Consider the following 15,828-nt stretch of genomic DNA (forward strand, 5'->3'; position numbering starts at 1 on the left):
TGACTGGTACACTCCTTCACCCAAAGCTATTTTGTCTGGTGATAAAACCATGAGTGTATGAAGCTTGCATGTTTTTCTTCTCTTTTATGACCTTATCTTTTGTGAGCTGCTCCTGTGAAGGTATCCTAACTATAGGAAGCACCTGGTAAACATACATGATATCTATGCCCTGATAAGCAGTTGTGAACAAGAAAGTAGATCTGTCAGTTCTGAACTGTTCATTGTTAAAAATACTTTGTTGATTTAGCTGATTGCAAAATACATTATAGAGTGCCTAACAGCTGCTATAACCTTCCTAGTCAAGAAAGTTCAATAGTTATATTGTATGAGACTTTCTGTAAGAGCCTAGTACTGATAGGAACAACATGGATTAAAACAGCAGGATTGAGAAGAGCTGCTAACCCATGTGCTTCTTTAAAATACCACAACTACTTGTGGTACAAGCTGATTAAGTACAAATTGGGAAGTCTTTAATTTGTTAAAAAGATTAAAGTGAAATTACTTGTTAATATTCAAGTCTCCCTTTTCCTACTTGTCAGTGTTGTCAGAGAAGTTGGAGTTCTCTCTCTCATGCTTCTGGTAATATGTCTCTTACAGTCTTCAGATTTCCTGACCAGCTTGACTACCTTGAATTACACTGAATTGTCTATTGGATAAACATTAGGCCATTTAAACCACATGAAAAAAACTTGAACTGTTTTTGAATGCTGTCAAGATGAAGGTCAAGATGAAAATTCTATCCACATTACATATTGAAGTTATTTGAATAAGACGGGTTTTTTCCCTCTTAGTTAAGCAGTATTTAGTGTATTCAGCATTTCAGCATACGTCAGAGATTTGTTTCCCCCAACTTTAGCTGACTAAAGATGGGTTCCTAGTCTAAGCTGTGTGTTTAAGAGGATGATTCATTTCAGCTCTTTCAGACACCAAGAGGGGTCTCATATCTCAGGCATCCTAGAATAGGATAAGTCACTCAGGAGGTTTCTTTCTTCCCTGCCTATAGGAGTGTCTACATAAGTAATCTGGACTAGCTTAACTTTCAGGCATCTAAGGTTAGAGGTGATGAGTTCTGCCCAAAGTGTAACTTCAATACCAAGTATAGAGAAGTAGTGGAAATTCCAGTAGATTTACTTGACTCATGACTGAACATAGTTTATGGTATTACGTGTGCTTACTCATAGAAGTATTTTTTCATGCAATGGTCATTTAAAGGACAAAATTCACTTACCAGGCTTGGTTGCTAAGAAGCAACTGCCTAAACCTGCTTAAATAGAAGCAGGTTTTGGTTCATTTTAGAGTACTTAGACCACTCTTTGATGTTGATGGCAAAAAGTTATTTATCCTTTATCTTAGTGATAAAGTGTAATTGAGCAGCAAAGTAAAAGTGTGAGAATACCCAAAATAATGGGATTAGAAAGGAATCAACAAGTTACTAGCAAATGGGTAGCATATGTAGGCAAAAAGAATTTGATTGGACATGGAAGAAATAAATAATTAATATCTTGGGGATCCAGTTAAATGTCTGCACCTGTAAATTGAAGAAACATGTAATCAGTTGGAAAATAAATATAAAAAATAGTGTTATTGAGAGACTGAAAAGTAGTCAGTGACTGAACAGAAAGAGTAAACAATGGAAAGAAAATAAATTCTGAAAGGAAATAAACTGCTTTGTGCTAAACAAATGTTAGCAGCTAAAATAGCTTTAAGTATAGGGAAAGAAAAGAAAAAAAGCTTGAGGGATGTGCTTTGTTATCAGCTCTTCTGCTAAGCCTCCTTTTGGGTTTTTAAGGTTGCAGTGTCTCCAGCGCCAAATGGATTGTCTTGGTTGCACATTTCAATCTGACATTGATGCTCAGCTGAGCCTGGGATAGGCTTCACTCCCTGGTGGGTTTGGAAATTGACAGTAATGTACCATTTGTTGGTTTCACTAGCAGACTGGAGTAGTGTGGGGGAACAGGAGAAATCAGTGTGGTGATATTTCAGGTGTGTAATGCATGCACTTGGCAGTTGGGAATAATAGAAAATATCAATGAAAAAAATTGAGAATACTTCTAGATGCAAAGCAAAGTTTTCCTTAATGTAAATTCTATGTGTTTTATCAACTCTATTTGCACAAGACATGCAACAATTCATTAAAACTTGACTCTGAAAACCATGTAACACTATACTTCCTGAAACACTGAAAAAGCAAGTTAATAGAAATTTAAATCATCTACTAACATACATTTTCAGATTTTTCCTCATCTCCCAGATACTTAATTGCTGTGTACTATATTTTTTGTACCTTACCTGTTGTTCTGTCCATTTGCTTTTCAGCCCAATCTTTTAACTTAACTTTGTCTTTTTTAATGCTAATAGTTTCATTTGTTTACATTCTGGTTAGTTGCACTGACTGGAAGAATGCTGAAATTTGCAAGCTAACACCAACTTGGCATATATTATGACCTTTAAGAATTTAGTATTTTGGAGGTTCAATTGTCCAATTGTCTGTGCTTCTTTTTTGTCTAAAATAATTACTATTTCTAGATTTTGCTGTTATTGTCCTGATTTAGTACATACAGCTCTGTTATATACAGTGGAAGAAAAACATTTGCATTCTATACGAAGAACATTCTAAGAACTGTCTGTGTTGGTTATACATCTTGAGTTAGAAAGCAAGAATTGCCCTTGCTGTGTATTGCTTTCTAACATTTTCAAGAAAACTAGCATTGATCATGCCAGGTCTGAACTTAGGAAAAAATTTATTTTGTGTCTCCACTGAAAGACAAATTTTTGCTGCTTTAAGTTGCTATGAATATAGAAAAATGAAGGTAAAGTTGTCAAATATGTTCTTCAGTCCACCCAAGGAAAGCAGAGGTCTGATTACTACAAAGTAACTGTACAAATGCTAATTCAAAATAGGCTGGTTGCTTAAAAACAAATAATTGCTAAAACTGCTTAGCAGAAACGTGACAGCTTTTGCAGCACATGAGTATATTTATGACTTTCTTCTGAAAGGTAACTTCAGGTTGAACTGAAGCATGTGAACTTCAAATGACTGGCTACTGTTATACAGTCAATTTAACACAAAAATTATACTTGATATTTGTGTTGTATTCAAGTTTTATTTTACACACTACAAATGCACATGAATATTCTGGACTCTGTTTTTAGTACCACAGGCTCACTGAACTATAGTTTTGTAATCAAACTCTGGAGTGATTATAGTATTGTGTTTGTGTGAGTAGTAGTTTATCAGGCTCCTAGACTTCATATTTGAAAAGTTGTGTTTTATGAATGCTAGGAAGAATGTGTTATTATGAGAGTTTATGTGTGCACATGAAGTTAATACTTTATAGTGTTTGTATATAATCATGTACTTGAAAACTCTGGGTCACAATCTTATCTGGTATAAATATAGCTCCAGCGATAACGTATGGGGATCTGGCATAGTTTGTTGTAATCACATTTCTTTACCTATGTTGCTAATTAAAGCTTTTGTTATCATGAGTGGTGAAAAAAATTACAAGTTACTGCTTAATTGCTGTGCTTGTTGCTCCTTCTTGGTCTCCTGTGGTTAAATCAACAAAGGGTCTGATTTTTCAGTTTGTAAAATACACAGTATTTGTTTTTCTAGTGCTGTGACTTTTTTGTGGGAGATCATTTTTTAACAAGTGTCCTTCAAGTCTGATAAAAAAAATTAAACCATAATCAGTCCTATTTGACTGAAGTAGTTAATTTTGTAGATTTTTTTTCTTTCAATTCTTCTTAGTGTCTTCTTATGCATGAGTTCCTTGGATAGGTCACTATTTAAAAAAAAAATAAAATCTCCAAATGAGTAAAATCCAGACCTGGAAAAGCCTTTAGAGATGTCACTTAATGTGTTACTATGGCCAGAGTGTTTTGTGTTAATGCCTTCATCTTCAATGTAGTTTACATAGTGCTTATTTCAAAGTATTTTGGCACAGAGCTTGCCTAGTGTACTTGTTTACCTGCAATAGGTAAACTGCCCTTTTAACAAGCAGTTGTTCAAATAAAAATTAAATGGTCATCTCTAAAAATCTAACCTTATGATAATTTTGTGTGTGTCCTGTATATGACCTTGTTGAGGATATTAACAGAAGGCAGACAGACATTTTCTGGCAGCTCTTCTGGATGGTGAAAATCCAAAAATTCTTCAGAAATGTTGCATTTCTTTAAATAAAGCTTGATAGGGAGAAAAGTACTTTAGGAACCTGCTGCTATATTATGACTCTAAGGGCAAATTCCTTAAATGCTGTAATACCATAGATTAGCTTTTCACTAGTTTTGTGAAAAAGCAAAACGTTTAGTGGACCATATTTTTGTTCTGAGTGTCATTTATTTGCAGCACATAAGGAACATTCAGGTGTCAATTCAAGAAAACCCAGAACTGAAAGCAGATGTTCCTGGGGGGTCACAAGCTGATTTCTTTCTCTCCTTTATACATGCAGACTCAGTGACTTTATGTGCTTTGTTTTGCAGAATTAGGTGCAAGTTGTGTTTCTGTTTCTTAACCATATGGAGTAAACGCTATTTTCCAAGATTTTCTCTCCATGGAACTGGAAGTACTGAGTACTTAGGGCTTCTTTGAGTCTGTGGGAATTCACAAATGTTTGCACGTCTAATTTTTTTTTTTTTCATTTTCTCTCTGTTTATAGACATGCATATGTTGTCACTTAGGCATTTAAGCAGTTGTTTGGATATTATAGGAGCTTTGCTTTAAAGTCACTATTGGAATATGTCAATACTGTATTTTTTGATGGTTTTTCAGGCAATGAAGAGGGCATCCAGGAGGCAGCAGAATCTGATGGCGATGCAAGGTCAGAGAAACCAGGGCAGCTTGCTGTGGAGACTGAAGATTGGGATGGGCCAGGTAGGGAGAAACAACTACTGAAAGCCAAGATAAATTTTCTGAACTAGACTTCAATATTTGTTAATTTCATTATTTTAGGAGATTTTGTTGTGCTTTGCATTTATTTTTAGTGGACTGTCTCTTTTATGATCCTTTGGGTTCTGGGATATTGACTGGTAAGTACTAAGATGACATTCTTGAGTTAAAAAAAAAAGGCTTTTGTTACACCATTTTATAAATTGTTCAACATAAAATGCCTTATGTACTTGTTTGATGTAAAGAAAAATTTTCTTGCTGCTTAGAATTTTAGGATTAAAATTTCTCAATAAGTTCTTCCATGACTGAATTAAGGGAGAAGCACTACAGCTCTGTTTTCTAAGGTCAGAAGGTCTCTTCTCAAGCTTTGTGCCAACATTTAGCAACATGTTTAGCTTAACAAATAGGTATGATGTCTACTAACATTTTCAAGGAGCTTTTTTTACCTGTTTGAGCCTGATAGAAATCATTTAGCACACCTGGTCATTGGTTTCAGTGGAAAGAGAAACTCAGATTGCAGTCAATGAAGTGTTAGAACTTCACATTAAAACAGTAATTCAGGGTAACATTTTCTGCTATGTAAGTGAAGATGGTGCAAGCATAACATTGCTAAGATGTAATGGTAATATGGCAATACTTTCAAGTATCTGTTCAATATAAATATGTAAAACCTCTCTTGTACTGTAAAAGTACCTAAGGCAAAGGGGTAAATTGTATTTCTCAATTAGGCAATTCTGCAGTTGAATGCAGTGTTTTCATGGGCATGGACTTGGGAATAGGCCTTAAAAATCCATTATATTGACCGTAATTTAATAAAACTGTTGCAAAATGTGGATCTGAAGCCAAACATGTTTTAGCAATAGCTGTATCTCTTATGGAAATTTTCCCTCAAAAGGATGAGCACATCAGAAGAGAGTTCCAGAACCATTCTATCAATAATTTATAATGCAATAATAATATTTCATTAGAAAAATTCCTATATTTCAATCACATTTTCATCCTTGCTTGATTTTGCAAATTACTGTATGCTCTTCATGAAGAGAAGAACAAAACTAATGGCAATTTTCTGAAACCAGTAGCTGGAAAATACAATGCAAACAAAAATGAAGACATAGTAGATCTAATTATTATGATATCATTTAAAATGTTTTTCATGATAATACACAAAGAATTTGATATTCTATATAAAATACTAATGGTGTTATATCACACTACTGTACATGTAAAATAATGCAAAATGTATATGTGGATGCAGCAGAATGGCCTTTTCTAGCTGCATAGCAGATTTAAAGGCTGTCAGTATTTACCATATGGCTTATTTTTAATTTCATTATAAATTAAGTCTGTCTGAAATTTGTAATTTTTTGTTGCGCGTTTTTGTGTATTTCAGCATATTTGAATGTGCATTTTGTGGCCTGTTACTGTTTTTTGTATTTGCTACCTTATTCAGGAGTTTCTGAGATCTTTTCTGACACTGTGGAGCGAAAGGAGATCTTTTAATTTTGTTGGGAAAAAATTCAGTTAAACAGTAGGATGAGTGTACTTCTGGTAATATTTAATGATGGATTTGACATGGGATAAGATGGAAAGCAAAGCTGAGTGTGGAAAAATTTCTTTTGACTTCTGAAAACTGATGACCACCTGATATAGATGTATCAGCATCTACATTTTATTTAAATATTGATTCTTTACAAGGGCATAGTACATATGAAAAAAGGAATGGATATGTAACACATCCCATACTCTACATCACACATGAAATGAAGTTGGTTACTATTGACATGGAAAAAGAAGCAATCAAGAAGATAATTTTCAACCATGCAGTACAAAGATAACATTTTCAAGTGTTTTGGAAAAAACCAAAACAATAAAGCATGAAATATTTTGCTTATTTAGGAACATATTTTAGTGCAGCACAAACAGAGCCATGAAAAACTTTGATTCAGAAAATTTAACAGCTGTCAATAGAAGCACAACCTCAAAGGGCAGATGATGATCAGTTCTTTGTTATCTGAGCTGCCTCTGGTTTCCTTAGCTTCTCTGGTAAGGAAAGTTCCATCTCTGAGAGGTGGAGCCTCTCAGAATCCAACAAATCCGTTCTGCATGAGGCAAGTTGCTGTCAACTGATAATGTGAACTGTGACAACTCAGGAATTTATATAAATAGTAAAGCTGTTTTGTTCTTTTAATATTTTATGTCTTTTTTTAGCACTAAGGGAACATAGTGTGACTTTCAGAGCCAGTACTTGTCAGGAACAGAAAAATTAAGCTTCTGGCATTAATTAGAGTTTTATTTTGTTTGAAAATTTGGATTGTCCACATACATTCTTAAGTCTTTGTAATTAGAAATTTCTTTGAAAAAAAAGTAAAGTTAAATGTGCTGTAGCTTCAAAGAATGTCTGCTGAAGCAGTATCTCAGATCAGACTCTTGTGACCTTCACTGACCATCAAGGAATTTCAGAGATACTGCCTGCTCTGTGTAGCCACTTTGAGGGTTACCTGAATGTTTTTCAACTACCCTCACTTTTAACTGTTCTTATCTTCAATTGTTAAAAATTCCTGTTCAGTGAAACTGTTCTGAAATAATGGAAACTTAGGTCAATAGATTGTCTGTGAACACACAGTGAAGGGCCTGATCCTTTTTCTGTTATAGCCAACAGCAAAAGTCCAAGGAATAGAAAGCAAGAACAGCAAGACTGGGTTTAAATGCATTTTATGTAAAAAGACTTAGTTTTAAATGTGAAGAGGTCTTTTTATGGTCTTTTATCTTCTGTTTGCCTTGGTACATGGAGTTACATAATTCTGTAGCTTTGTATTATTGTTAGGATGTCAGTGCATGTGAGGGCAGTGCTTTTAGACAAAACAAGCAAAAAGATCTCCTACATGGGTTCTGCAGATCAGCCATCATATTAGAGAATATGATCATTCTGGTTTCTACTGAATGTATGTTTCATGCTTCCACAGCAGAACTTCCTTAAAATCTCTGAAAACTTTAGATACTGGGCACCTCAATTAAAATGTTGTTAAGCCAGATATAAGGAAGTGATATATCCAATGGCATCTTGAAAGATAAATTGTTTATATATTTGGAAATTAATGCTTGTTAGTCATTATTCAGTGGTCATGCTTGCAGTGGTGGATACAAGTTCAATCCACCAGACTTGTCATTGTAAGAGACAGCAAATATGAACTCTATCAAAAAGGAGAAAAGGTTTGAATTCAGAATTATGAATTACAATTTGGAAGAGTTTAAGAACAATTTCTAGACTTTCCAAGAGCTAAAATAAAAATGAAGGCAATGTTGATAATGCCTAGAAGATAATTTAGAAAAAAAAACAACCAGAAAAATCCAAGGGGATGCGACCAGATGCTAGGAGCTGTAATCTGAGGCTAAAAGAAAAAAAAAAAGAAAAAAGGAAAGGAAGAAAAAAAAAACCTAAAAATCTGTCAATAGCTTCATTAATAACAGTAAGATGACATTTTAAAATGTGGTAAGAAAAAAATAATTAGGAAATTGGTATTGATCTATTATAAGTCATGACTCAATAGTTAGAGGGGACAGGTAAAAGGGTAAAGTAATTATTTCTAGTCTGCTTAAAACATTTGTGCTGGAAAGCCTATTTGATTGTATGTGATGACTGTACTTCTGTACTAGGTAATTTAAGAAGTGTGATGGTTTGAGTTTAGCTTTTTTTTAGGCACTAGATGACCCAGCTCTAGTAATAAACTTCAGTTCCGAAGAGGTTTTGGTATGATTTCTCAAATGTGTTCAAAACCAGTAAAAGTTGGTGTGTGTAGTGACAGACCTGTCCACATGGCAGTGGTCCCACTGGAAATAAGGGGATGAGTACTTTAAGATGCTTCTATTAAGAGGGGGTTATTTAGAATGCCAATATGTATAGGCTTATAGAAAAAAATGTCCTGTAAAACTAACATAATATGTAATGTGAGCTAAAGTATATTTAGTTTTTTGTAGTATGTTTTAAATTTTTTAAAATGCTGAATAATGGGTAGATATTGCTATTGGCAGACCTGAATAACTTGCTCTGTTAGCTGCAGAAATATTTTGGTGTCAGAGTAATGAAATATAAAGTTATGAGCTTATGAGAAGGTAAATAAATAATTTCATAGAATTATTACAGTTGTAAAAGACCTGTAGGAGCATCAGAAAGCAGGGTCTCTGAAAATGTCTTAAAATTCAGTGAACTGGGGTTGAGCCCAAAGGGAGGGTTATGGCTAAAGGGTGTGTTTGGCTTCTCGGATTACCTTGCTTGTCTGGTCAGCAGTCTTGTTTGATGCTGAAACAGGGTTCTGTATTCTGTGGTCATACTTCAAGAATGATGTTAAAATTTGTAACAGGTTTAGAGAAGAGCCACTAGAAAGTTGAAAAGACTGGTATTATGGAAAAGTCTAGGTTCTTTCCCTATTTATTTTATCAAAGATATATTAAAGTTATATTAAAGGGCAATCTGATTGCAAACTACTTTAAATTCAGAGTGAAAATCTGATGGCCACCTCTTTCTAGCAAAGTATCAGAGGATTAAATGGATGTTGAAGCTCCAAAGTTTCAGACACAAAGAATGGATTTTAGTGCTTGAAAAGTCATTATTGAAACATTTTATGAAAAGTCACTTATCTGTCATTAGAAATATTTGCATTCAGGATGAGGTACTTTCCTAAAGAACATGATCAAGTTCTGTGGCAAACACTGGACTTTAAAAATGAGATAGATTTCACTGGGGCAGAAATTAGACTGACTGACCATGATAATTCCTTGTAACTAAAATGCAATTAATAAATGAGAATGCTATCTATTGCTTTTATAAATATTGCACTATTTGGGTGCATTTATAATGAATAAGTACAAGCAGGTCTCATATAAACTATTCCTAATTTTTATTTCTTCAGTAACTGTTTACTAAAACTATGTAAAGAATGATAACTTCTTTGTGCTTTTCTCTATTCTGTAATTCTCAATTACTCTGTAGCGATGAAACAAAACAACAGAGTTTAAGACAGCACATACTGATTTTGTAATGTGCAAGGGAACATTTTCTTCCTGTTGGCAGATGGGATGCAGTTTTCTAGTACTGACTAAAGCAAAAAGTTTTTCCAAATCCAGAGCACCGTCCTGCGAGCTCCATTCTTGTGACTTTCTTCCTGCAATTTCAACAAAGTGCTTCTGCCATCAGTGAAGTTGTATCTGGCTTTTAAGGCAGAGAAACATTGTTACCAGTTGAGGAAAATATAGGGCATTTCCAAAGGTGAAATTAATGACAATCAGAAAAGTCTTGGTTCTAAGGAAGAATTGGATCCCTTTCTTCTTAATTCCCGTGCACTACACTAGATGGTCCTTATTCCTTACGTGAGCTCTTACTTTCATAGTCATAAGGTTGCATGTCTTTCTTATGAGCTTGTCAGAATGGGCTGATTTTGTCAGTTGGATAGCTTGAAAGTCAGTCTCTGAAGTTCTTTTGAATTGTACCTGAATTCTGCCTAGAATGTGAGAAAATGTGATTTGTCACATTTCCAAAATGTTAAAAGAAAAAACCCAAGTGGAAAAAACCCCTGCCATGCAGTGTAAAAGGCCTAAAACTCTTATTGGCAGCTCACGGTGATTTTTTTCATGTGTTGTTTGCCTTCATCTCCCCATAAAGGGAAAGTGTAAAATTCTGCCTCCAGTAAATCAACCAGATTTCTGGTATTGACAGTGGTAAATAAGAATGAACTTGCAACTCATGTTACTCATTTCAGCAGACCCATCACCACTGGTACACATGTATCAGAGAACTGTTGAAAAAAGAACTAAGGATAGTTAAATATAGCACGTTATAGTTTCCTTTAATTACTCTTACAGGCTGGTGTTTTTCTTAAAATGTATCAGAAATGTTAAGAAAAATGGTATGCTGGAAATAAAATAGCACTTCAAAATGATGTACATTAAGCTATGCTGCTATTAATATTCAATAAAAGATTGAAACAGACTTTCGTGTAAATTCTGGTGTTGCTGTAGTGAGTTGTAGATCAGAAAATTGTAGTGAACATTGAGCATGCCAGATTCACATTTTTACCTACTATAAAAGGTACTTGGAAAAGCTTTTCTGTATAGATTTCCTGTAATGATTTGTAAGAATCATTGAAAATATGTATTGATTGTTGGGTTTACTCTGCATTATTTAGTAATACTATAAAAAGTTTGGGTTACAAAGCAAAGCTGTATAATACAGAGTGGAATGGTTAGTAGACCACTGCAAGATGGAAATAGACATTAATGATAGCCTTCCCCCTCCCCCCCCTTTTTACCTTTTTTTTTTTTTTTTTTTTTTTTTTTTTCTTTCTTTCTTTTTAAACCAGTCCTAAGAAGGACTTGGAGATTACTGTCCTGATTTTGTTTCCTTTTTGATTGGGGAAATGTGGTAGATTTAAGATCTTGGAAATGCTATTTGATGTAAATTAACAAAAATCCATGAAACATAGTTAACTGTAGATATAGTCTGACAGTAAGAAGAATATTGTGAAGAAGCAGAGGAAATCATAGAACGACTGTGTGTTACTCTGACAGTGAATCGGTATTATCTCTGCTATCAGATAATGCAGTTATCATTAATTTTCACATTTGCATTTCAATCTTTGGAAGGAAATGACTCTTGCCGGATGAAGATAAGAGCTCTGTACCACTATAATGAACCATCATTTTATCCCGATGCTTTGTATCCATATGAAAATGAGGCTGGGTGGTGTGGTATGTGTGGAGGCGGTGGGGGGGTGGGTCACAGAAACATTATAACAAAGTGTCAAAAATCACCACAGACTTTTGGAACCCTTAATGAAACAAGAGGCAGACTAAATAAATCTTCTGTAGTGAAGTGGATATTGGATTAAAAGCAGAGAGCTGGGTTCCCAGGCTCCAGGGGTTGGGAGGGAACCTGGTTGAAGCAGGGAAGGATTTCTGTGGATCTTGATCTGGTTTCCATCAACAATTTCGGACTAGGAGGAGGCCATTTGGACATAAAATAACAAAAGTAAGGGTCTAAGAGTCATTGAGATAACTTTTGCACTGCAGGTCTTGTTTTGACACTTAAATTCTGTTAAGGGAGGTGCAAATCCTCATGGATTGCTGTCTTGTATTTTGGATTATGATTTGGATCTGTTTTAAACAGTTACGACAACTGTGCATTAAATGCAGGACTTTAAATAATTTTCAGTCTTGTATGTAGAATTTATACAAGTCTTCAAGGACTGTAGTTTTCCCAGTTCCTTTTCATGCATAGCCCCGATTTGTGTTGCTTACTTGAAACTTGATCTGCAGACTTCTGCATCAGTCCATTTTAGGTTTGATTGACTAATACCAGTGTTACTGAAATATACTTGCACTATGTTCAACTTGTTTAACCTTTATGATGTAGTTAGTACTTAGTCTGTAACTTACAGACTTCACAGTATATAATTTATACTTATTGCCAAATGTCTTCTAAAAACAGGAATTAAACAGGAACTCTTGAGGTTTGCCCTGCTGCCCCATTTTTTGTAACAAAATCTGAACTTCTTAGATCATTAAATGATTGTAAGAACTTGTATTTAAATATGTAGTATTTAAAAAGTAATTTTTACTGTGAAACCTGGTACCATTTGTAGGAGCATGAAGATGTCAATCTTGCTGTGACCAGCTGGGATTGATGAATTATTCTGTTGGCTGTAGCAGCTTCTTCCTCTTGCAGACCTTTCTCTGGGTCACACCTCTCTCTTCTTACATGATGACAGTCTTTGCTTCGTAATGAGAGGATGCAGGTCTAAGAAATGGAAAGAAAAATATGCTAGTCCTGTGTTAATATATTCAGTAGTGACAGAAGTGGAATAGTAAATCAGTGTTAAAATGGCCCCTGTCGTGATTTTGGTTGATGCCAGCGGTCACTCTTTCCAAGCAGATCCCAAAGTGCAGAAGCTGTAGCATTGCAAGGAATATTCTCCAGAGGTAGTTTGTGTGCTGACACCTGATTAAAGGCTAAGGAAGGCTCCCAGCACATAAACATGGCTGTGCTTGGCCTCTATGCCCAGAGCTGTTCTTGGCCACATGTAATGAAGCTTTTATTTGCGTCTGACATGCTTAGTGCAGAGGTTCTCTGTTGTTCAAGGCAGCTGATACTGTTTGTGGGCTGCTCCCTGTACAGGCCTGAAGGATGAGAATGTGAGAGTGGCTGGGTCAATTCACATGGAAGTAGCAGCCAAAACTTCACTGTCATCTTTCCCGTGAGCAGTTTTGACTTTTCTAGGGATGAGGCTGTTGCATGACCTACACTGATCATGTGTAATAGATGGGGAAAAATTTTACTTATGGTCACACCTGACAAAATGAAATTCTGCCCTTTAGCCAGAAATAGTGGTCACCAAGACTTTAAGAGAAAATTGAAGTGAAAAATAATGACTCTAAATTCATAAGAATAGACAGTAATAAATTTTGAAAACTAAGACATATTTCTTGTTATGATGTCACTTCCTGTGGTGACTTCTGTAGCATCACTCTCATGATGCATGGTGCAAATATTGTAGGATTCTGTAAACCTGGAGACATGGATTGTCTCATTTGACTTGCAACCTAAAATATCAAAAACTGGTGACTTCATCACTGAATACTGGAGCTCTTGTCAAGCATTCCAACTGTTTTGTCAGTTGGAATGCCATTTCCTTATCATTGTATTATTAACATAATAGTCTATATGATACATATTGTATAATTGATATTATTAATATATTATTGTTATTGTTTGCATATATATGTAAATTTAAATTTAATTTCAAAATCAGTTTCTATAGAAGTGAGCCTAGTTTAGAAGTAACATCTTGTATATACATTTCACATGTGGAGAACTTCAATTTTATTTAAACAATTAGCCTTTTAGAATATTTTCAAACTCAGAACTTCATTTTTATCCAAGTCAAAATCCTTCAGGAAAGTGAAACTACCTAGAACTTCAAATCTATTAGTTGGGTTTTTTAATGGCATTCCATTCATTTACTATTTCTGGTTTTTTATTTGTCCATTTGTGAAATATTTGTTTGACATAGCAGTGTTTTTGATTTTCAGTGCGTTAGGTGTAAATTGTTCTTTGGAGACCATCTTGATCTTCAGGTGGGTGTGTTTCTGGATCAGGGTCATGGTTTAGAAGTGGCAGTCCCTAATTTCGTGCCTCTCCTTCTCCAGTGCTCACTCTTCTCTCACTCCAGTGGGAGATACAAAAGACACATAATGGGTTGAGTGAACACTAATAGAAACAACAATGGGATAAAAAAAATGAACGGTTCCAGCAACAATCCTAATAACAACAGTGTATGTAAGAGAGGGTGTTTTACATGGAAAATGCTCATCAACGTGGCACAACACTGAGCCAAAGAACAAAATGACTGGCACACCCTCCATGTACCACCTTTTCTTCCCAACCAGAAGCCACACCCCTCCCTCTTGGAGGTGAGGATCCTTTGCTCCCCCCACAGTGATGATGTGCGTGGTATAGAATAACATGGACATGCACACACGGCTCCAGACTGTGCAAAATTAACCCTGTTCTTGGCCAAAACTAGGACAAGTAGGTAGGCTTGAAAATAATCTGGTGTGTTTCTAAATTTTCAGTACTTCTGTACACCCAGCATGAGAACATTGGCCTGACTTGTAAAAGTCCTTGAACTTTGAATGAAAGGTGATACATATTTGAAATGTATTCTATTTTGATTGGCATTTATGTTTCAAGCACAAAAGACTTCTTGTTCTCTGAAAAAAGTTGATAGCTGGGAAAGGCATGTGCAAGGGAAGAATCATCAGATTCACTAGGTACTTCACTTTGGACATGATAGGCTACATAGTGGATATTATGTAAAGTACAAATCCCTGTAGGTCACACAGTGAAGGACTCCTGTGACATTCTGCCGGGAATTAATGAACATCTGCATTACAATACATTGTTTCCTGTCATTCCATGCACCAAGGGACCTGCAGAGGCTGGCAGAAAGCTTTGCACTTTTCAGCTGGCTTCAGTGTAGTTTGGCCATAAAGGCAATATTACACCCTGGTAGTGGCAGAGGACTGGGAAAGTGTCTGGTTTTGGAAGCAGATTGGGTGAGAATCAAAAGGAACACGTAATCAGTCCACAAGTATTTTGTTCTTTGTTTTGTTTTTCCTGTTAATTCAGCTAAGATTATTGCATTCAGGGTACTTCATGACAACACTGGCTTGAACAGTTGAAGAATGGATGTGTTAATATATTGAACCATATTCACAGCACAGCATTATTTAATCCACTTAAGGTGTAGTCCAGTAGTTGGATGCAAATACCTACTGAGAAATGCTAGTGACTTTATTTCTTAAATTGGCAGGTTTCAGTGATGAGTTCTATGTTCAGCAGTTCATTGAATAAAATATTTTGATTTTCAAAGTACAGTGTCCTTCTAAACCTTCAAAAGCCACTTTATTTACTTTCTCTTATGGCATCATAAGATAAAAGTTGGAACAATATAAATAAAACAACAAAAAATTATTGCCAGGAATCGTTGTACCTCCTTTCAAAAGAACTAACATTTTGTGAGAGTAAAAAATTTAGTGTTATGTGTGATACTGTAGTTACTCAAAATTGCACAGTTCAGGGTGGTTCAGAGTGAGAAAAGGAAACTGGACGTTGTGGTCATGGAACTGGAAGTAAGGGCAAAGTCCTCTCTCAATTCTGACATTGACTTTCTGTGTTTAGCTCAGTGAGACCAGCTTAGCACACATTGGGGTTTAGGCTTAATTGCCACATTTCATTTTTAGGGTGCTTTACCATTGCATTCTCAAAAGGAGGATATGAAATGAACAGTAGATCTTATTTTCACTCCTTGCTGTAGGCTTCAGACAAGGATATGTCAAAAGGGTTTTTGTAAAGTGCAGTAGTGGTCATCATACAGAAATGCTGCAGT

General features: G+C 35.3%; 1 protein-coding gene across 1 annotated transcript in view; it reads left to right on the forward strand.

Moving 5' to 3' along the window:
* The window catches only part of ZFPM2 (zinc finger protein, FOG family member 2), a 308,536-nt gene that overhangs the window by 67,215 nt on the left and 225,493 nt on the right, over positions 1 to 15,828 (forward strand). The window contains exon 3 of the mRNA XM_041413063.1: positions 4,772 to 4,873. Within this exon, the coding sequence (XP_041268997.1) occupies positions 4,772 to 4,873 (102 nt within the window). The remainder of the gene's footprint in view (positions 1 to 4,771; positions 4,874 to 15,828) is intronic.

The sequence above is a fragment of the Onychostruthus taczanowskii genome, unplaced genomic scaffold, assembly GCF_017590055.1.
Source record: "Onychostruthus taczanowskii isolate IOZ18803 unplaced genomic scaffold, ASM1759005v1 scaffold4, whole genome shotgun sequence".
NCBI classification, from domain to species: domain Eukaryota; kingdom Metazoa; phylum Chordata; class Aves; order Passeriformes; family Passeridae; genus Onychostruthus; species Onychostruthus taczanowskii.